Source organism: Sceloporus occidentalis, unplaced genomic scaffold, assembly GCF_023333645.1.
Source record: "Sceloporus occidentalis isolate IW3139 unplaced genomic scaffold, rSceOcc1.0.p SCAF_5, whole genome shotgun sequence".
NCBI classification, from domain to species: Eukaryota; Metazoa; Chordata; class Lepidosauria; order Squamata; family Phrynosomatidae; genus Sceloporus; species Sceloporus occidentalis.
In genome coordinates this window covers 86,649,484-86,673,360 of record NW_028316985.1, presented here as the reverse complement: position 1 = coordinate 86,673,360, position 23,877 = coordinate 86,649,484, and the positions used below count along the sequence as shown (strand labels likewise).

Sequence of the window (23,877 nt, the reverse complement as noted above, 5' to 3'; positions counted from 1 at the left end):
CCACACTGGAGTACCAAAACACACCCACACCCTTTTCCTGCTCCTTTTTTAGCCAGCAAAAAGCCAGCTTTTCCGCTGCAACCGCAGCTTTGCAACACTCCTGTGGCATACAGCGTATAAACGTCATGCCATCAGAGCGCTACAAAGCTGCCCACCATGTGGTTGGGTGGGTAACTTCACAGTGGCTTCCTGGCAGCTTGGGGGCATGCTTCATCTAAACAACATGCCCACAAGCTGCCAGGAAGCCACCACAAAGAGGCCGTCTGTTTTGACCCATAGTGAATGATATCATTTCTGGCACTGATTTAAACCGACCTTTGTTTGCAAAATCTATAGACGTACTTATACTGGCTGGTACCCAACAGGATTCTAGCCATTTATTTCAAGAAGAGCCAGAACAGGGGAGCAGCCAGTTAACATCAGAAGAAAAGGAGACACTTTTTCAGGATGCTTTTTTTTTAAGGCCTTCTTCAGGGGGCTATAAATTCACAAGAGTCGGTACATTTTTAAAAACAAAGAGCACCTGAGATCCAATTAGATGAGGACATTGTTATATTTTACATTGGATATAAGCTGTACATACCTACTTCGTTATACTGGTCAAAGACCGAATAAATTTTATTAGTATTACCTACTTCGTGTCAAGGCTAAAGAAATTTCTTAACCAAGAATCCAAAACTGTTTATTGGCAGAATGAAAGCCTGTGAATAAAGGCGCATATATATATATATATATATATATATATATATATATATTGTTAGGAATGTAATTGTTTGGAGAAAGGTAGAGATTACATTCAAGGACATATAAGTATATCTAGACAAAAATTCAAATGTTTGGCCCTGTGCCTGATTATCTCACATTCTTATGAATTCCTGATTCTTGCGCATTCTTATTCCTGTCTCATGGAAGTGAAGAAGAGATGGGGTGGAAATCATCAGTCTAAATTGTAATGCTAACTCTGTCCCTCATAAATCCAAGAACTACTCAGAGTAACTACTAACCTTGTACGATACTTATGATTTTCCTGTTGGTCTGTCCAGTATTTAACTGGATTTGGTATATGCTCAATAAACAGAGTTAGCACTTCTTGGAAGATTAGAATTCTTGATTACTGTAATGACTATGCCTAATATTTCTACAATTATTATATTCCTCTGTAATCATGTTTACATCCAGGTCTATATTGCAGCAGCTCTTTTTGGGCCTAACATTTCCACGTTTTCTTGGTGCAGGTAAGTGAAGGGTCAAGTATAGGAGAATGTGCCTTGATTTTGCCTTTGTAACTTCTTGCAGAACTGAAAATATTCTTTTTTTTTTCTTTCATAGTGGAAGTAGAGGATGAAGACCTCAGTGCCAGCCCATCAAAACAAAGCTGCATTACTGTACAAACACAGTATTTCTTTGGGAATGATGAAAAAACATTTAATAACATCCTAGACTGTATAAACTGTTCCAGGTAGCTTTTTTTCTTCCAGTTTCAAAATATGTAAAATGTCTCGTAGGATTTTTTATTACTTTTTTCACATACTGGAGAAACATGTGTATACAATTGGGAAACTAGCATTTATTGAAATACAGTAGCTAGAAAGGAATGCATCAGGATATGCAGTCATCTATAGTATTAAAATTTGTTGATACCTCATTGGTACAATGATGCATGTGCTTTATTGCCTTATTGCATAGTGCTTAGGAACAGATAATGGGATTGGGCTGAGTAGGAGCCTATGAAGCTGATATATCTTGTCTCTAAGAGAAGATTGCTAAATGAAATCATGCCAGTTGTAGCTCTCTCAAGTGGCATTTAGTCTTTGGAATTGTAATTTTGACATTCAAAAATACTCATATAATATTGCCTGCTTGTTTCTTTTATCACAGCTTCATGAATTTGTTGTTTTCTTTTCTCAGACTTTTTCATGCAGAGAAAATTTCCAATACAAATTTAGTGTTCATAATGAGCGACAGCAAAGATATGTGTTCTCATTGTGATGCCAGGCCACTAATGCAAGCAGAGAAACCAGGTATCTTTCAGAGTTTCATATTCCCCTGGATTTATATTTTCTTACGAAATTATAGCATTTGAAAGATCTGCAGAGTCCCCCTCCATACCTATCTGATTCTCAGTCATCCAGCAAATCACCCAGCAAAACAGGCCCAGTTCATATATATCTGTGCTTTAACAGTCTTTGTATGGATGGAGGTTGCAGCACAGGTGTACAGTACTTCTGCTATACAGATAATCTCCCTAGAGAGATGGCCACTCCATATGAAGATCCTGTTTGAATAATCTTAATATATAATGTATGATTTTGTATAACATAATCATAATGCATAATTTATAATATCATAATATTTAATGTAACATAACCATAATATTTCTAGGACCAAAACCCCAAGTTAAAATGATTATAAATTCTCTCTTTTTTCTAAGGTGTGCATTGGTTAATTTCTAAGTCACTGTCTTAACGGCCATTTCACGGCTTCATGAATATCATGTAATAAGCAAATTTATCACCCAGTCCCATTCCCTACCCAGTGCCTGTCCAAAGTGTTGGACCACAACTACTTTCATTTCTCTAAGAGGACGTGTAAAGATTCCTTTCAAATTTTCTCACTTTCTCTTAGAAAAGCTGTCCCAACAACTTGAGAAACTCCATCGAGAAAAACAATCAAGCACTGGGAGATTTTTCACATTTTGGGACTCCTTGGGGCCTACCTCTCAGCTGTAGGTTTGTGCTGTTTAAATAAACATGAGATTTCTGTTTTTCCTGTTCTTTAATCAAACTTTAGATGAAGGGCCTAACCCCTGCGAAATGGTGAAACAACCCAGATACAGGAAAGGACCTGATGTCTGCTTTGATAATGATGCTAAGGTAGGTCTTCTGAGATTGCCTTCCCTGCAATATAAAATGTGCATTTTTAAAATAGTTTGCACCTTGAAAGGTCTGTGGACTTTGACCTATCGCTCATTAAACTTACTGTTTATTCTTGGCCATAATTGCTCTATTTCACATGTTCTCATAATTAACATAAAATTAATAGCTGCTTTTTTTCCTGAGTTGCCTTTGCTATAATTGCCATGCTTTCACACACAGCTCCTATCTAGAATGACCTTGATCTCTGCCTGAATCCATAGGGAGAGGTGGACTGCTACTACTGCTACTACTATTACTACTACTACTATTATTATTCAGGACAATCTGTGACAAAGATTTGTACATAATGATGGCAAAGCAATCTTGAAAAGTTAAGTTTAAAACACCAAAGTTAAGTTTAAAACTTTCTTTTTGTCCTGCCTTGTAGTTTATTTGTTTCATATTTCCCTGCTTGTGGCACATTATGATCTAAGGGATCATACAAAAACACTTGGAAGAGGATTGTTTCTGCGGGCTGCTGCATGGATATGATCACACAGATTCAGATGATTACATTGCTCTAGTGTTGTGGAGTGACTATTAAATCAGGCTGTAGTGAAGAGAGTAATGAAAACATGTTGAAAACCAGGAAAGCAGTGAGGAGACAAGCTCCATGTATTCTGAGATAGTAAATTGTTTATTCAGTATTTTTTTTAAAAGCCCAATGCATTTCTGGCTCAATGAGAAGAGGCCCTCTTGAGTGGCCTTCAGAAGAAATCACTGAAGTTGAAAACATTTTCCAAAACACAGTACCATAGAGTAGAAAACATAAATTTACTTAATTTGTAGGAGGTGCAGTATACCTTTCTTTTGGCATTTAGCATTTACATTTCTATACCGCTTAATAGTAAACTAAACACTCTCTAGGCAGTTTACAATGTGTAAACCAATTGCGCCTAATAAGTTCATTTTCCCGACCTATGAAGGGATGGAAGGCTGAGTCAACCTGGAGCCCTGCAGGGATCAAACTCACAAACCTGTGGCTTCAGTACCAATATTTAACTACTGCTCACCAGGGCTCCTAATCTTTTTTAAAATCAAGGGTTACTTCCTTTCCCATCATTTCCACAAAATAAAAAGAAGTTACCACACATTATAGCAGATATGTACAGTACGCCCACGCTATGCACGGACACATTTTACGTGGCTTCCAGCTTGCAGAGAAGTCACTTGGAGAGATAAACAATGGCTCCGCCACATGCACGGGCCACATTATTTCCTATGGGGCTTAAGCATAGGTGGATTTTCCTTTATGCGGGGGGATCCGGAACAGATCCCCCACGTAAGGATAGGGCTCACTGTATATTGTTCTCCTCTGGGTGAGATTTTGGCTTTCAGGATGGTGAGGAAAAGATTGACTGTTCCTCTGTTCCAAAATTTAACCATACTAGATTTAGAGAACAAAAATATACACACAAACACACAAATGAATTCATTTTTTAAAAAATGTGTGCCACACAGAAAATATTGAAGCATCAAGTGTGGGCAGTCAAAAATTGTATTTATGAGGAATTTTCTTTTACAAACCTTCTGGAGTCAAGTGACAGAGCCTGAAAAACCCACAAAAAAAACCAAAAAACTGGCAGAATATCAAAAGATAATGTAAATGACTTACTAACACTAGATCTGCTGTGTGTGAAAGTGCAAGTGCAAGTAGTCTTGCTCACTAGCTTGGGTGTGCTATTCTTTGTGTTGATTTTTTTTTCTGATTCTAACTGTTTAATACTTTCGGTTAAGTTTCCTTTGCAATTCTCACTGTGAAACTCTTTGCTCTTGGGTGGATGCTTTTTCTCATTAACTCTGCTAAATGCCAGCAAACTGCATGAACTCTCATCTTGTATGTGTTTCTTTCTGTGTTCTCTTTCCTTTCCTCTACTTGCTACTTTGCCCGTTTATTAATAGGATCAGCCTATATGCACAACGAGTCGTGCCTCTGCCATGATGTCTGCTCCTCTCTTCATTTTTCTGCAAGTTTTCATGTGGTGTGGATGGTCAGTTACTTTCTCTAATTTTGCATTTTCTTTTATTCTTTCAAAGTTAACATTTTTGTTAGCATATCATTAAAAACACATGAAGTGAGTACTTGGGTTGGGAGTGTGCCATAAGTCCTTTATTGTTTTGTGGAAGAAAATAATGACAACCTGGGCTTGTTCCAATATTGTTTTTCCTTGGAGCAGGCCTCAATATCATATTCTTCTTGTTCTGAGTCGGGTATTCTGTGGTTATTTGCATAGTAAGCATCTGACCACATACATGGTGACATATTAACTTCATAAGTAAATTAATTACTTTCTATCAGAGAAACAGCCAGGCTTCTTTTTCCACATGTGAGCTAGTTACTATTCTGTGTTCCAAAAGTAACTTGGAAAAGTTACTTTTTTGGAGTATTTCAACAGAGTCCCCTACTCTGTGGTCATGCTGTCTGGGATATTATGCGAACTGTAGTCCAAGGAATAACTTGTTCAAGATCTCAAATAGCAGGTTAGGAAACACTATACAGATTAGGCTTATGTGGTCACATCCCTTTGTTATCTGGCATCCTTCATCATGACATTTGGATTGTCATCTGTTGCCACTGTTACGCTTGTGTCATGCCATATTTTGTGACAGTCATAATGATACCAGGTACAATTGTAGGTACATTTGTAGAATTTATACATCACTTCAACTTGTCCCAAGATGTAGAATTTATACATCACTTCAACTTGTCCCAAGAGCTCTGCTCATAATGACATGCAAAGCACATGACACCAGCATGTAACTGATGCCTCAGTGCCTATCAATCCCATATTGGTTTGAAAAAGCAGAAGGCAGTCTTCCATCTAGACATCCATTAGACTCGGGCCTGTTTGACTACACTATGAATCCTGCACCAGGGGCATCAGATGGTTCTTTTAATAAGTAGGTCTGCTATATAGTTCTAAAAGGAAAGTTTATCAGTATGTAACAGGACTAAGACAGAGCTTGCTTGGCTATTTAATAATAATAATAATAATAATAATAATAATAGATTTTATTTTTATCCCACTTTTCCGTGATAATCAAAGCGGCTTACAGATTAAAATTCAACATAAAAATACATACATATCAATAAAAACAATGTAAAAAATATCATATTAAAAACTATTACACAGCCAGCTTAGTTGAATTGATCCAAAAACATTGCGAAAATCGTTACACAATAGGGGGAGAGGGCATAATATCACATCTCATGGGGGGAAAGCTTGGTGGAAGAAAAAGGTCTTAAGGTTCTTTCTGAAAAGATCCAGGGAGGTGGTGGAACGGAGCTCGTCAGGAAGGTTGTTCCACATTTTTGGGGCCGAGATGGAAAAGGCCCTTTGCGAGGTCACTGCATATTGCGCAGTTGGGACCTTCAGCAGATTCTTCCCGGCTGACCTGAGTGTGCGGGGCGGATTATATGGGGGGAGGCGGTCCTCCAAGTACCCTGGGCCCAAACCATTTAGGGCTTTATAGGTAATTACCAACACCTTGTATTGGGCCCGGAAGCGAATAGGCAGCCAATGGAGATCTTTTAGGATAGGTGTTATATGGTCTGCCCTGGAACATCCAGTGACCAATCTCGCAGCCATGTTCTGCACTAATTGAAGCTTCCGGGTTTGGTACAAGGGTTGCCCCATGTAGAGCGCATTACAGAAATCCAATCAAGAGGTTGCCAGAGCGTGTACTACAGTTTCAAGGTCCCCCCGGTCCAGGCAGGGTCGCAGGTGGCGTATCAGCCGAAACTGATAACAAGCGCTTCTGATCGTTGCATCCACCTGAGATGTCAGTTGGAGCGACGAATCCAGAAACACTCCCAAGCTGCGAACTGAGTCCTTCAGGGGGAGCGTGACCCCATTCAGGACAGGTGGACAAATTTCACTACCTGGGCCTGGGGACCCTATCACCAGTACTTCCATTTTCTCTGGATTCAGGTTGAGTTTGTTTTCCCTCATCCAGCCCATTACTGACTCCAAGCAGGCATTTAGATGAGAGATGCCATCCCTAGTCACTGCATCAGTCGGGAGCACAGAGAAGCAGATCTGGGTGTCATCAGTGTACTGATAACACCACATCCCGTATCTCCGGATGATCTCTCCCAGTGGTTTCTTGTAAATGTTAAATAGCATGGGGGACAAAATAGCTCCTTGAGGGACACCAGATGTAAGTTCCCTCTTATCGGAGCAGACGTCCCCCAGCTGCACCATCTGGAATCTACCCGAGAGGTAGGAACGGAACCACTGGAGCGCAGTGCCCCCGATACCTAACTCCCTCAGACGTTCCAGAAGGGTACCATGGTCAATGGTATTGAAAGCCGCTGAGATGTCCAAAAGCACTAACAGGGACACGCTTCCCCTGTCCATGCCCAGACGGAGATCATCGACTAAGGCAGTCTCAACTCCATAGCCTGCCCGGAAGCCAGTTTGAAATGGGTCAAGAAAATCTGTTTCATCCAAGATCGCTTGGAGTTTATTCATTTATTTTGAATAATTTATTCATTCATTTAGAATCATAGGGTTGGAAAAGACCTTATGGTCCATCCAGTCCAACCTCCTGCCATGCAGGAATGCACAATCAAAGCACCCCTGACAGATGGCCATTCAGCCTCTATTTAAAAACGTCCACAGAAGGAGACCACATTCCGAGGGAGTGTTTTCCACTGTCAAACAGCTGTTACAGTCAGGAAGTGCTTCCTAATGTTTAGGTGGAATCTCTTTTCCACCTCTTTTCCTTCCAGTTGAAGCATTTATAATTCACCTATTCGCCAAAAATGGTCCTAGATCAGCTTACCTAGGCAATTTGCTGGTCCCTGCCCTAAGGCTTATACAGTCAGCCCTCAGTATCTGTGGGCTTGCCATCCACAGATTCAACCATCTGTGGATGGCAAGCCCACAATATTCCATGTGCATGTGGTTGCACCACGATTAGGAACAGCCCTCGTTGTCCCCTGTGGCAGTGCATACATGCACCCATAATACCATTGGGGCCAATGAATTCTGTTGTCTCTAATGGTGGCACAGCTGCATGCATGCACTGTCACTGGGAACAACAGGGACTATCCCTAATAGCGATGCTGCCACATGGCCGTGTCACCGTTAAAGTTACATTGTCTCTAATGGTGGCACAGCCGCCTGCATTCATCGCCATTGGGAACAATGGAACTTGAGCATCCGCAGATTTGGTATCCAGGGTGGAGTGGTTCCAGAATAGATCTCCCATGAATACTGAGGGTTGACTGTCATCTGCATAAAGTAAGATAATGGGAAGAGGAATGAAAAAGCAAAAGGAAATTTGGCTTTATCGTTATTTGGAAGATATTTGACCAAATTTAGAGACCAGACCAAAAGGGATGTAGAAAAAACAGACATTTTACAGAAACATGGGTTCTTGTGAATTTTCTGATACAATCACCTAGAGTCAGCAATGGCCCTTATACATTCAGGAGCAGAGTTAAACAAAGATTATCTTTATATGTCCCAAGAGTGAAATGCAAAGATAAAAGAATAAGTCAGGAAGTTAATAATCTGAAGAATAGCAGATCTGATGCATCTAGCTAGAATGTTAGGTCTTCTAATTATGAACAATTCAGGTTGTTCCTTGGGCAACATTTCACACCAGAAAACTGCAACAATTACTGATTCCACTACAGTTAGTTAATAGGTCAGAAAAGACGTTGTAGAATAAGTCTTCTGTGAGATCTGAAACAGAAACTAAGATGGTGGATTCAAGACAGACCCTTGAACAGAGGAGGGCCATTCACAGGACAAATGAAAGTGATTATGATGATGGATAGACCTCTCTCTGGATGGGTAGTTCACTACAGCTGTCATTTGTTCCAGGGAGAATGGTCAAAGAAAGATCAGAGTCACAACATAAATTACTTGAACTGAAAACAGTGCCGCTTACACTGGTAGGGTTCTCAAGGATTCTACAAGGACAGGATGTACACATTCACACAGACAGCTTGACTGTAAAAATCATATATTAACAAGTGGGGTGGGGTTGTGATCAAAAAGCCCAACAATTTTTTCATTGGGCAGAGAAATCAGAAGTCACTAACAGAGATGTATTTAAAGGGTTTATTGAATGTATAGGCAGACTATTTAGGCAGGCACAAAATCTGTGTGGGAGAACAGGCTTTGAATCAGATGTTTTTCGGCCCTTTACAAGTAAATTTATTCACTTCTGCAGAGAATTACAAGCTAATCAGGTATTTTTCCTAAGATGGAAACAAAGGGGCAAAGCAACAAGATGCCTTGATGGCACCATACACCCCAGGTCTTGTTCATGCATTTCCAGTTCTGTTGCTAATTCAGAGGGTTCTATCCATAAGGAAGGCACGGCATCACCCAGACATACCAGAGGCATTAAACCAGGGTCTAATGCAACTGCAAAGTATGGTTTTCTTTGTGGCAATAACCTCTGCAAGATAGGTGTCAGAACTGGCAGAGCTTTCAATAAATCCAGATTTATTTAGTTTGCGGAAGATATGTTGACACTTAGAATAGATCTGATTTTTCAGCCCAAATATATTATGACTACAGGGTTTCAACATAAAATTCACTTTCCAATCTCTGCTTAGAGGATTAGCAGGTTTTTCACTGAAAATGTCAGTGAAGGAAATCAAAAGTCAAAACAGAAGAAGAACCTTGAACTTTGAACACATGAATCTACGGCTGACATGTGAGGAATAACCCATGAGTGGGTATATTGCTTCTATTGCCATCCAAGAATGAACCTTCACAATAAGTACCAATCTCTCATTTTCAAGCAACAGCATGAACTTTTAGTTGTTATTTCTTTGTCCATTTAAAAAGTAAAGACATAGATGAAAATTTTTGTGACCATCTAATCTGTGCAGTGCAAAGCCAGGTTCTGCTTCAGAGTTGCAGGATTCCATTTATCAGTGATCCATCCTGGAGTGGAAAGGTACATTTGGGCTGAAGGCAACAGGGACATTTCCAGAATATTGTCATCACTCTAGACATGTTCCAGCTGTCTTTCCCCTTGCTTTATATCCCCCAAATAACCACTAGAGGGAGACATCATTATGATGATCTCCAACAGCATCTGAAAGAGGAGAAAGTCTAGAAATTGGTTTCTGATGGTATGTATTAATTGTTGGAAGTTAAACTTAATTACTTAAAAAGTAATGGATATCTGGCGTTCATCTGCCGGGATTATGTTTTCAGTGACAAAAACCCTATTTTATTTTTTTTAGTATTTGTTGCTTTCATGGTTATAAATAATTTGGTACAGAACTTAATGTTGTGTACATTTGTTCATTATATACTATATGAATGCATAATTTATTTAAAACTTATATCCTGCAGCATCCTTTAGGAAAAGGGCAAGCACATTTTTTTAAAAAGAAATTAAATTTGTTTGGTCTGAATTTGAATAGACGTAATGCCATGCCCAGAAGTGTTGGGCCATATGTAAGTCCTCACACACAAACTTCTTCATGTGAGCACATGTGTCACCATGGTATACTACTATGCCAGGAGATTATGGCAAATGAGGATATCTGGGCACTCTTCCAGCATCCCCTTCTAATCTTCTGTGGTATGTTCAGTATAGCCGTACAGGTTCATGGGACTTGAATAAGCACAATGGGAGGACGAAATCAAAGTAAAGAGATAAAGAAATATCATCTGAATCATAACCACATGAGTCTGAAAAAGATCTCTTGTGATTTTAGAAGTTTATCCCTTCTTTCTTCAATAGCCATCTCCATGGAATTCTTACTCTCTCTCTCGTTCTTTGCCTCTCTCACACGCAAACACACACTAACATTAAGCAGTATTGACTCTCATTAATACTTGCATGGATGATCCCAGGAATTTCCAGGTGGCCTTAAATCCTGGAAAGCCCTAGCCAATCAGAACTGCCAATAATGAACTGGACAGCCAAATGACCTGACTTGATATAAGGCAGCTTCCTGTGATCCTACTTAATAAGAATATTGGTGCAGATTTTGATTAACGCCTTCTGGTAAGCATATTCTTATGGGTATATTCTCCAATAATGAGGTTTTGAGAAAGCCTTTAGCATGAACAAAAGCAACGTAACTTTCCAAACACTGGATTTAAACCTTCACAATTATGTGATGTGAATGTGTGGGCTCTGATTAGATATAATGGGAGCTGTTCCTCTGACTTAATGTTAATGAAGGTATAAACTGCAATACAAATGACTATGGGTCCGAACAGACAGGCCAAAATAAAGCTGCTTCAGGTCACTTTGGAGGTATGCTGTTTAAATGACACATGCATCTTAAGAGGCCAGAAGCTGTGCCAAAGCTGTGCTGCAGTTCTTAAGACTGGAACGTGGCTTTGGTGCAGCTTCTGGCCTCTTAAGACGCATGCATCAATTAAACAGCATACCTCCAAAGTGATCCGAAGCAGCTTTATTTTGGCCTGTCTTATTTAATTGTTAAAACACACAAAATATCATTTCATTAGTTCCACGTGTTATTTGGACCTTAGTCCCCATTTTGATAGGTTGCTTCTGTACTTAAATTAAGGCATATAACCATGTTACTGTTTCCTGTCTTGTCCATTTGTTGAAGCCTTTGTCCAGAACTGCTACTATCAACAGAACCAGGAAGGGATAAGTTCTCCCTAGAGCTTTCCCCCAGCCAGCCTGCTCTGGAGGACTGGGGAATATCTGCACAAGGCTTTCAGGTGGCACAAGAGGTAGCAGGAGGCAAATGAAAAAGATCTAGTCTGCTAGTGTAAGACATTGGGTTAAGGTCTTTAATTGTGTTGATTCTTGGAAGAAAGAACACTAACATAAATATTGATTTGTCCATTGTCCTGATATCAATTTTAGACAACCATGTACTGATTTAGCAATAAATCTGTCCTGTTGGCAGTACTGGATTTGTTGGCCAAAACCCCATTGCTTCATTTTCATTGCCATGCAGCACTATGAGGGAAGTCTTCCAAAATCTGCTACATAGTTCTCCAATTCCTTTTTTCCTCATGCCACACTGTGCCTCATATCTTTGCCAGTGTAGTTATGCTGGCATCATGCACCAGTAGGATTTGGGCTTGTGTGTGCTGATATGAATATGTCATGTGGATGTTCCTTCTAAAGATGGGGAAAATATTTGAAATAAATAAACAAATAAATGGTAAAAAAAAATCCAAGAAGAATCCTGTACTGGTAAGCAATTTTGCAATTCTATTTGCTATTTTGTGGAGAAAACAGCATTTTTCTTCACAGAAAATAACATTAAAAACTGCAGTTTTCAAAGACTTTCTACAGCTAGAAGAGAATGACTAAAATCACTCATTGCTTCCTTCAGAAAAGAAATTTGGCAAAGAATTTCATCCATTGTTCATTCTACTAGTATGATTATTTCAATAGGGCACCTGCAAAGCATTATGTTAAAAATTGATGCTGTACTTGACTTGCTGAGTGTACTTGTTTACTTGGACAGTGCTTCCTGCTTTCAGATAAGCATTGGTGGGAAATAGATGGGTAATATTAAATATCAGGCAGTGGACGGTGCCAAGAATAAGAATTAAAGCTGCACATTTTAGTCTCTCACTTTGATGAATCAATGAAGAACATTTTGGTCAACAAGCAAGATGTCCCCAATTAATTAAGGCAGCAAAACTTTTATTAATTTCCCCTTATTTTATACAGATACACAACTTTTCAGTTTGTGAAAGGACCCCAAAATGATTTACTCTGTAAAGTTGAGACTAAATTTTTTGAACAAAAAATATTTACAGCAATCATTTAAAGAACATCATGTCAGATTCAAAACTCAACACATACTTCTTTGAGCAGTTTTGGAACTGACCAGCTACTACTCAATATTAACATACATTTGAAAGTGGACTATCTCATCCCCAGGCAAGAAATGGTAAACAACTGTGATCCCTGTGATTAATGAAGAGATTAAAGAGAGAAAAGGCTTATCCTGAGTTCAGGGTTTGGGAGATTTATGTAAGAGTAGGGAGACTAATCAGGAATGAGTTGATTTAACAACAAATGCTGTGGGCAGAAGAAAATAATGAAGTAAAAAACAGTGTGAACAAATAGATTCATCCCAATGGTCTTCTACAATATTGTTCCATTTGTGCAAACAAAGGCAGGGTGAATTAGAGGCCTAAGTAACATTTACAAAGAAATCCCTTAGGGCTGGTCAGCACATTATTCTAAGGTATCTGAAAACATCATCTTAGTGATGTTTTCTTCACATTCCACACCATTGCTATAAAATGTGTAGATTGTGGTTTATCACATGACTCTTCTAGATCGTATGGACCATGTCAACCCCAGCCCCAACAAATTCAGCTCTGTTGCTGTCAGGATTATGTGTGCTGCTGGGTTGGAACACCTTCACTATGACCAGTGATATGGGAGAAACATCACAAGGGTGGTAGTGTTATTGCTCTACCTGGTGATTTGTAAATTCTTTCTATATTGCTACTACACTTTCTGTAATCAGATATACATGTCCACATTCAGTCACATTTCATGAAATCTTATATATTTTGTTGCCTGCTTAGCCTTGAGTGTTTCATTGATTGCAAAGTCTCACTGAAATGTACCAGGCAGCATCTCTTAGGTGTTGACCTCAAGGCCTGCAGCAGTGTATATCACATAGCTTATCCTGATGCCCCTAATAAAACTCATTACACTTCTTATCAGTGTTGAAATTAGATTCATTTGCAAGTCCAGTCATGAAATGCAGGCAGGGTACCATTTTCCCCTTTTCTTTATGCAGCTGCATTGTTGCTGCCCCAAGATTGCACCCACATTGCTATCCAGTAATATCTGAAGATTTTGCACCATGGTTGAAAGGGGTTGCATGTTTATATAGTAAACTAAAAGTAGATCTCATAAAAAGTTACTCTTGGGGGGCTAGTTTTACGAAAGGAGCTTCAGCCGCCAAAGCCATACCTCCCCAAAAAGAAGGGTAGGTCATGTATTAAAATCTTGGTGGAGGCTGCTCATATCTTCTTAAGGATCATATCTTCTTAAGTCTTTTTATGGTCATTGTGGAGGGAGCGATTCAGGAAAGTGCTGGAGGATGCCCTTTTTTACCAAACCATAGTGATATAGTCAAACATTTCTCAGTTACTCTTGGTCTTCTCAGGCCATAATTTGGCAAGGCCCCCTCACTAGGTGAGTCCTGAAAGATGGGAGAGCAGAAATATATGATATGCTAGGACTCAGTCCTAGGCATCTGCAGAACATGGAAAAAGTAATTTCCCAAGTTAATGGAAAAATAACATTGCAAAACTTCCTTCCCCCAACTGGGTGGCTTTTGCCACTGCAGGCAGGGAAAAAGATTTTAGAAACATAGCATAGATGTATGTGTGTATATATTTACTAAAATTTAAATATTTTTTAAAAAAAGAAATATAGCAATTTCTATGTTTTTCAGCCCTCTCCATGTTGGAAAGATCCTGTTATGTCTCAGGAATTCCTTTTATTAGAATTACATGACGATTTCTGAGGAGAAGATCAGAAGTGTACTTCATACTTAATTCATCATCTTTCTGAATTTCTTTTACCGAGATCCATAGAGAAGGAAACATGAGTCAAGGGGTTTGTTTAACCACAACAATAATTTGCAACAACTTTATTTATTTTTCTAGTTTTGTCCCAGAGTAAAGGAAGGATAGAGTCATTATCAAATGATCTCATGTAGTGAGATATATATATATATATATATATATATATATATATATATATATGGTGAGTCAGACATTTGTACTTACATTTGTACTTGCATTTTAATTTTTTAAAGAAGTTTCCATATGACTTTTCAAAAGTGTGATTCATGAGGTTTTCTCAAGAACTTTCTAAAAGGAGATCTCTGAAGCTCTTTGGCATCATCATGTCTGAGTTATTCACAATTAAGTTTCATGAAACCTTTCTGTTGAATTTATTCTGCACTTATGGGGAATAAACTTTTAGCTTGTGTTTTGTGAGTAAAAATAGCTTGATGCAAGATAAACAAATATCATGCAGTCATTTGAAAAATAATTTTAATTTATGCTCACCTCCCTCAGGGAAGCACTTCAAAATATCTTATTCTGCCAGCTTTACTAAACTATCAGGTACATTCACTAAAAGCATCCTGAGGGGTGCATCCACATACAGTATATTTTCAATTTTGGTGCCCTTCTTATACTTTTAAAGCATTTACAACCAGCTTAGTGGTTAAAATACAAGCACTGGGGGAGGATACTATATTTTTATTTTTCCTTGGGAGAAATATTTAGTTATTAATTATTTATTTATTGAATTTATATCCCACTTTTCTCCTGGTATGGCATCCTGGTATTTAAAACAAAGTACAAGTGAAATAACCTAAAGTTTTAAAATCATTAAATAAGCATTCCTATTAGAACATTAATTTATAACATTTAAAAATAATTAAAAGATGAATTGAGAGCACACCCTTTAAAAGGTCCTTCTGCTACTTGTCTAAATAATATGGTCTTTGCCTGCTGGCACAAAGAGGGCAGAGAAGGAGCTGATTGAGCCTCCCAAAGGAAGGAATTTCCACAGCTATTTGATATCAATGGGAAGAAAATATTTAGGAGTGTGGATGGAAACAGGAAAGGCTTGATTCCTTCCCCCTTTCACTCCAATTTGTCTTGTGCCAGCAGGGCTTTGAGTGACTTAGGATGGGTCTACACTAGCCAGAATACTCCAGGCTGCTCTGCAGGATTCTGGCCTGAAGCTGCCTTGAATCCCCCCACTCCATTACCTAGGCATTCCAAAGTGGTGTCTTCATCTGTGTCCCTCTGTGCTGTTCAGCACCACTGGTACTGGCACAACTCACACCCTCTAAAGTCGAAAGCAAGGCATCCGGCATCAATCCCATGGCTGGGTGCTTGTAACCTCAGAGGTAGTGACTCATACCAACAGTGGTGGCACCAGCCAGCAGAGCACTATGCACTTGTAAACACATGCTCAGAATCACTTTGGAGTGTCCTGATTTTTCTTGGAAGATCCGGAGCAAAAGGTAAGGTTTTTTAAAAAATATAGTTTAAGGTAGGAATGCCCAGCTTTGATGCAGAACTGGCCATCCGTCGTAAAGACAGTCTGGAGTCTGATCTGGGCTTTGATCCTGCATAGCATGGACAGGCTGGAGGATGATATAAATGACCAATGTAGACATGCCCTAAGAGATTGATCTTGGAGCTCTCCACATAGATCCCTGATTGCTCTGTTTTGGTGAATTTTATAGTATCATTTTTATGGAATGTTGTAGAATTTTTTAAGATATACTAAGAATAGAAATCCTGAAATTTTTCATATCTCTTTCCTACTGATTATTTTCAGTAGAATCCGTACATCAAGATAATAGGCTCAAATCAGATTTCATATCAGGAAGTTTTGTGACTCTGTCCATTGCTTGGAAACTGAATCTTTGTGGATACACTTCAGAGCTGAATGTGCTGGGGGAAAAGAATATTTTAATAACTATTCCCACTTGAAGAAGGACCAGTTGAGCTCTCTGTTTAGTTTCCTGAATGAAACTGTTACAAGATGACATGATGCAGACTCAAAAAGTAGGTAGATGGAGCCAAGCTAAATAACTGTAAAAGTCCAGAACATAATCTGTTAATACGATTCTCACTCCAAATGGAGTGCAACCATTTTTCAATTGATTTTATTAACCAATGTCAGCATTGCAGAAGAAAGCAATAAAAATTAAAACTAAAATAGACACACTAAACTTGTGAAGAGGAAAACTGAAAAGATTATTTAAAGATGAATAAAGCAAATATAAGCCATCAGTGGAGACAATAGCTTCCCAAAAACTAGCTAAATGTTTGAAAATTTTTGTTGAGTTCACAGAATAAATCTACTTTTCCTCTCCACAAACCACAGTTTCCTGGATAGATATAGCAGACTGAACATGTTTTCAGGGACACGGCTGACAGGCAGGCCACAACTGAAAAAATGTCCCAGTTACAGTGACTGCTGTCATCAGTAATAATATTTGTCCTGCTTACACACAGTGCATGACACAATACATTGTTATACACAGCTAAACTGCTGTGTGGAGTGAGAAATATGTAAATAACATTAAGATCTTGTACGATTTCAGGGTTTGTTTGTTTGTTTGTTGTTGTTGTTGTTGTTGTTGTTTTTGGTTTAAATCTCGTTTAACTCCCTTTTCCTGCGGAATCTCGCTGGTGTGATAACCTCCTATGTTACATACTGGGGAGACAACAGGCAGATTATTATTATTATTATTATTATTATTATTATTATTATTATTATTATTCGAACTTTGGCAATAGCCAATGAGAGCAAAGCCAGGAAAAGGTGAAGGCTGCTCCCAGGAGTGAGTATATAAGAGGGAGGAGCAGGTTTGGAAGGGGTTGATGTTTATTGTGCCCTGAGGGGTGAAGAGTGATTGAGGCTAGGATAAGCTGCTGTGAGAGATAGATGGAAAGGGTTTTAGGTACCCAAGAAAGGGATAAAGGTGTCCTTAATTATATTGTTGTAGTGTCCTGTGGGAGAACTAGTGTTTGGTAACTAGTGGAGTCACTAGTAACCAGAAGGGTTGTAAGATACAAAAGTTTAATAAAGGGTCTGTGAGAGCATGATCTGTAAGGGAACACATATAAAGTTATAAAGAAACAATTTCCTTATCCACAGGTTTTTTTATCCACGCATTCAAGCATCCACAGCTTGAAAATCTTCAAAAAAATATAAATTCCAAATAGCAAACCTTGATTTTGCAATTTTATATAAAGGACATCTAGGTAATTGTATTTAATGGGACTTGAGCATCTACAGATTTTGATATCCACAGGAGGTTCTGGAACCAAACCCTAGCAGATAACAAGGGCCCACTGTACAAAGACAAGCTAAAGAAACTGTTAAACTGTGTAACTAATAAAATTTTGAATTTTTCTGAACGTTTCAAAGCAATTATTTCCTCAGAATCATCGCTCTTTTTAATCACTACCAATTTAAATGGACCAATGAAGTCTATTTAAACCCAACATGACACATGGACCCATCATAAGAACATGCTGTAGGCTCAAACAGAATCTAACCATAGAGGTCACAAATGAATCTCCTCTTTATTGGTTTCTTATGCCATATGGATTTTGATTGGGGATGGGTGAGAATTTCATTTGGTTAATGTTTTGAAAGAACTTCTCCAGGCGGCAAATTTCTTCTTAATCTTAATAGAAATAATTTGACTGTCCTCCACACACACATGCACAAATATGGGAGTGAGTGAGATTAAAAGATTCAACCACCCCTGCTTCTATTGAATTATGATAAACTCCCATAAAAAGACATAATAACAATGCATAATAACCTCCAATCATATGACCTTTGCTTACTGCTATGTCATGTATTTTACAAAATTAAGTCAAAGGTTCATTATGTGGCTTTGCTACTTATAAAGGATGTTGTGGATCTCTGACTGAGTCTTAGAGAACCACTTCCAATCAGGGTTGACAGTGGTGGAGTAAATGAACCCCAAATCTCAAATTTATTTTAGCATTGTTTTCAAACCTGTTGTAATAGTAGTTTTGGTGACTGCTAACCTGGGGATGAAAACCTGATTTGTTCTAAGCATTATATATACTGTAAATGTGCATGTATAAATGGTAGTTATTATGCACCATAGTAAATTATAAGAGTGGCCCTGTGAATTTATATTTTTATAACAAAGTTATAGGTGTCAATGTTTGGTTTGTACTTTTGTGCAAATTTATTTTGCAAGTGTTAATTCCCATGAATTATAATTCATGCCTGAAAGTTGGTTAAATTCTGTTCCATGCAATGGTGTTGATGCTGTTGAGTTGTAACATCTGTCACAGTATGTGAAGTTTGAGTGGCAACGACAGATATTTGTTGCCAAATACCTGGAATCAGAGTGGTTTGACACATAATGAGAGCATTCCTGGGTTGCTAACTTAATAGGGTAGAGAGCTCTAATTTAGGTACAAATATCCTACCTGACCCTGAATCCCATGAGGTCAGTCCTAAGAGGATGAATTCCATAGATTATTTTATGTTGAGAAAACTGTTAAGTCAGTAGCAAACCTCCTTGTCTGTTGAATAAAATTCAAACTAATATAATACTGACACGTCTCTTTTTCTTCTCCCTCTTCCTCTCCACCTTCTTCTTCCCCTACAGGAGGATTCAACAGACTGTGGTGGGGTCTCTGGCCTGAGCCCATCACTATGGTCTATGGTAGGAATCCAGTTTATCCTGCTCTGGCTGTTATCCGGCAGTAGACATTGCCAGTTATGACCCTGTTAAAACCAAAATCTGCGTAACAAAGCAAGCCTACCATTTCATTTGGAAAAAAGGGGGTCATTCTGCTCAGACAACATACATTGATATCTTTTAATCAGAATGACTCTGAAGGCACCCACCGTGGCTGCATGTTGGCGTGTCAGATCCATAGATGTGTGTGAATGCTGCATCATCTAGGCCATCGGAACCGAATTCTATATGTGCTTTATTGAGGAATTGCAGGATTTTTGTGCTTTTGAAGACTTTTATGTGAAAAGGGCTCCCCTTTAAAAGGTTACACATTTTCTATTTATTTGATCTTTGTTTTGAACTTGTTCCATTCTTTATTCTTTAAGAGTTATATTTTGTAAGGGTAGGGGAATGTCCTTAGCCCTCTTATTCAAAGAACTGGTATTTCATGCCTGTTTTCAACCTTAATTATGTCCGAAACATAGACTTCAGTTTCTGTAAGAATCATTGCATAGTAGCTAGCCCAGGGCTTTCCTAATGTTTGGGGGGCTAGTGAGCACATTCAGAATTTTTGAGGAAGTGTTATTGACCTCCTCACAAAATAGTTGTCATGGGAGCATGCCTGTTCACAAAATGGCATCCACATTTAGCAAGGGCAGCCAAAAAAACCTATTCATTTCAAAGAAGAGTGAGGTGAAGCTAAAATACAAATAGATTGCCCTAGCTAGGGTGGAAGGGTCATATCTGAGAACCAAAATAGAAAATCGCTCCTTCAAGCTCATGTTAGGCAGAAGACCACCCTAAATATAGTCTTCTCAAACACCCCCCTCTGCAAGTACAGAAAAGACCAAGGTCCCAGGGTACAAGGATGCAGAAACAAACTCTAAAGTACCCACTCCACACATTGTCCTTCCACAGTGCCCAACCCCTCTTCTCCACAAAATGGTTCCCAACATTGACGTAAGATTTTCATCATCACTCCTACTGCTGTTCCTCATGTTTAGGTGTGGCAGGCCTCTTTCTTCTTTCACCCTTAATTTCAGCTTTAACAGACACTGGGGCATGCTGCAGAGCCAAGTGCCAGCCTCTAGCTATTATCTGCATTTCTTGTAAATGCCTCTGGGCCTGTCCCCAGAGGCAGTCTGGAAAAATGAAGATGGTGTTTGGAGGGTGGTGTTTAGCTTTTCAGGACACACTACCTGCCAGTTTTTTTAAAAAAAAGCTTTAAAAATAAGGGGGACTTTAGGGTGCTTTGTGGGCACCAAGGGACCTGCAAGTGCTGCGTTGAGGTCTCCTGGGCTAGCCAGCTACAGAGATTCTCCAAAACATAAAATGCCTTATCTTGAGTGATCTTTTTTCTCCTCTCCCCAAATTACTACAAATGGGAAAACAGCTAAGCTTGAGTAGTTCATAATAGTATTTTACTTTTTTTTATTTTTTTGCATTTTTGTATTGAAAAATCTTATCAATGACAAAAAAGAGAAAGAAAGATGAACAGCATAATTTCTTAATGGAGAGGTTGTTGAGAATTTCATGCAGGGAAAACAATGGTTTTCATCCTGATCTTGGTATCCATTCTCTACTGCACAATTGTCAATGTCTATGTCATGGTTCCTGTTCTCAGAGCAGGTCCTTCTCACTAGCCAAGTTGTCCAAAATGTTCAGACACAAAGTGTGTGAATAAAAATGTCTTTGTGAATATTGAACGTTGGTTTCCAAGGGTATTTTGCATGATGATGAAGTTGCTGCTTTGTTGTCTCTTTTAGTTTGCTTTTTTGCCCCTGCCCTTTAGATGGTAGAGTATTGTTTATTTCAAAGGTAACTGAGTGATTGTTTTGTTGTGTGAGAAACCAAATATTGCAATGTGATGCAATTTTTATCTTAAAACAGATATCTGAATATACTGTGCAATGTAAAAGCGGAAAAGGGGTTACGGTACATTTAGCTGTCTGCACAAATGAGAAGAGGTAGCTTTTATGCTAGCCAAAACACTCATCTGACATGATGCGTGCAGATATTTTAAGTAAATGAAACCAAACTACAGCCAGATTTTTTGTGAAGAGTATGTATGCTCAGATTTGTACCTCATGGGTTTTTTGTTTGCTTGTTTCCATTACAATTAGTTCTGATAGTAGCTGACCCCTCTATTTTTTTAAGTAAAAAAAAAAGCAAGTAGGAAAATCCAGAATTTACTTAAATAATATCAAAATCTGAATAAATGCGGAGCCTTGAATCTGTATGTATGTACAGTGATACTTGATTGTGAATAAGAAAAAAACTTTTTATATAAACCTAGTAATTAATCGAAGCAGTGAAGTAATTACAATGAAACAATATAGAATAGTGTAGAAACAGGATAGAATTCTTTTGTCCCAACCCCCTTTATTGTCAGAACTAACCAGTATTGCAAGACAGCTAAACCAATGAATGTGCAACTTTGCTGATATTGTAGAATTCTGTGAAAAGCAGCAATATGTAATTATTTTCTTTCAACTGGGGCCCATTCACATTATAGAAGTATAATACTATTATTCTGCTTTAACTGCCATGGTTCCATACTATAGAATCCTGGGACTGGTAGTTTGAGAAGTAGTATTTAGACTTATCAACCAGAGAGCTCTAGTACATCTACAAGACCCCAAATTCCATAGGATGGAACAATAGCAATTAAAGTGGAATAATAGCACTGTAATTTTGTAATGTGAATAGGCCAGAGGAGAAGCCTCTTTTTAAAAAACAAAAAGCAAAACTCTAATAACCATTGTACTGGCAAATGACCCTCGTCTAATGCTAAATACAAACATTTAAGGGGAAATTGGGAGCGCATTAAAATGTTATCAGTTCCTTTAAAAAAATCAAATTTGTACACAGGTATAAAGTTTTATTTTCTGGTTTTGCCAAACCCGGGGCTGAATTATTTTTCTCTCCATCAGTTTGTACCATGGCTGTTAAAATCAGAGGCTGCAGAAGAATGACATTTTGAGCAAGGTTGCTTAACTCTTTTTTGTAAGGTCCTGTACGTTTCAGTAAATGGAAAGATGGAAGGGAATCTGGCTAACCCTGAGGAAGCACTGCTTTCAAAATAATGAAAGAAAAATAACTCGGGAGGATCACATTCAGCTGCATCTGTTACACTTATCAGTCTCAGAGACATGATGTTTTCCCACTCACCAATTAATATATTTAATGAAGATGGTACTTGTGAGGCAGGGGAGTGTGTGCACTATGCATGTCTTTATGCCTTAGTTTCTGTCACTTAAGAAGACCAGTGGCAGATTAAGTGCTGTGTTCATTAGGTTTTCATTTGCAAAGCAAATAGAGTAGAATTTTGCTATTATCTGGACCTTGTAAGAACAGATATCACTATTCATCTTACTTCTATCATAAACTGATTTATCTTGGCAGGAATTGATTTTGTCTTGGAAGATCATAGCTATATCAAGGAATAGTAGTTGGGAGAGCAGTGTCTTGGGAACTGAGAAGCTGTATAAGGCCACCTCTCTGTGTAGTTCAGCTTTTTATCTGTCAACAGTGGCTGGACACAGGTACTGAAGGAAATCTGACCAAAGGATGATGGAGATGTTGATTCCATGTCTTAATCCCCCACATCATGACACTCAGACTTGCCTTCTTTCCTCTCTATAGCATCCTGAGGAGAGCATTCTGCTTTCATTTGTCTCACTCTGGTAGTCTTTCACCATTATTTTACAAAATTCATTAAATACCACTTCCACACACCAAAATCCATGTGAACATTTGGTGCAGATGGCCATTAACCAGTTGGTAAGTTATGGTGCAACCACTGAATAAATCCTTCTGTATATATAATCTTCTTCAGTATTGGAAAGAACTTTAATAACATTTGCTTCTTCAGTAGGCGTTTGTTCTGGCATGCTATTCTTTCTTCGCTCGGCTTTTTACCAGACGGCATTGCCAATCCTTTTTACTGTCATTCTCCCAATTTCTTTTTGAGACCAGCTCTATGTTAATTGTTTTTAAAGCTAGTACCTCTAATTACTTCCTGTTCGGTATGTCTAAGATATTGCTGATAAATGGCTTAGTTTCATTGATTATTCTGTTTCTGATGACTAAAAGTGGGAATTTAATTACTGTTTCTGCTTTTTATTTTTCTTAATGTAAAATTCTGCTATTTTGCAGTATTTTTTAAAGAAAATTAATGAGAATCATGAAGTTGGAAGAGACCACAAGGGCCATCTATTCCAACCGCCTGCCATACAGGACCTCACAATCAAAGCACTCTCAACAGATGGCCATCCAGCCTCTGTTTAAAAACCTCCAAAGAAGGAGACTCCGCCACACTTTGTGTTCCTCTGTCAAACAGCTTTTACTGTAAGGAAGTTCTCTCTACTGTTGAGGTAGAATCTCTTTTCTGGCAGTCTGAATCCATTGCTCCAAGTCCTATTCTCTGGAGCAGCAGAAAACAAGCTTGCTCATCCTCACTATGATATGCCTTCGTGTAGTGATGCATCAATTGTTGCCTGAAATTCTCTTTCCAGTTGTTTGCAGAAACACAATACAGTAGCAACCCTTTCAAAGTCCAGTGGTTCTCAAACAATGAGGGTGGATACAAGGGTTGCTGATCCTTCCTTCTCTTCCTCCTCTTCTCAAACTTCTTATATGTAAAATTTACACAACCATTAGGTGAAATATTGAATTTACTTAAAAGAAACTGTTCTAATCTGAACAATGTTATTGCCTTATAAAATGTTAAAATAT

General features: G+C 38.5%; 1 protein-coding gene across 4 annotated transcripts in view; it reads left to right on the top strand.

The window, feature by feature from the left end:
• CACNA2D1 (calcium voltage-gated channel auxiliary subunit alpha2delta 1) overlaps positions 1 to 20,553 on the top strand; it is a 463,694-nt gene extending 443,141 nt beyond the window's left edge. For 2 of the 4 annotated variants that reach the window (XM_089524631.1, XM_089524629.1), the window contains 6 exons: positions 1,180 to 1,235; positions 1,330 to 1,459; positions 1,909 to 2,021; positions 2,791 to 2,873; positions 4,818 to 4,906; positions 19,069 to 19,186. In XM_089524631.1, the coding sequence (XP_089380757.1) occupies positions 1,180 to 1,235; positions 1,330 to 1,459; positions 1,909 to 2,021; positions 2,791 to 2,873; positions 4,818 to 4,906; positions 19,069 to 19,105 (508 nt within the window). In that variant the 3' untranslated portion in view covers positions 19,106 to 19,186. Of the gene's footprint in view, positions 1 to 1,179; positions 1,236 to 1,329; positions 1,460 to 1,908; positions 2,022 to 2,790; positions 2,874 to 4,817; positions 4,907 to 19,068 lie in introns of all 4 variants that reach the window. The other 2 variants (XM_089524632.1, XM_089524630.1) reach the window with 1 other exon arrangement.
• Positions 20,554 to 23,877: the final 3,324 nt, after the last annotated feature.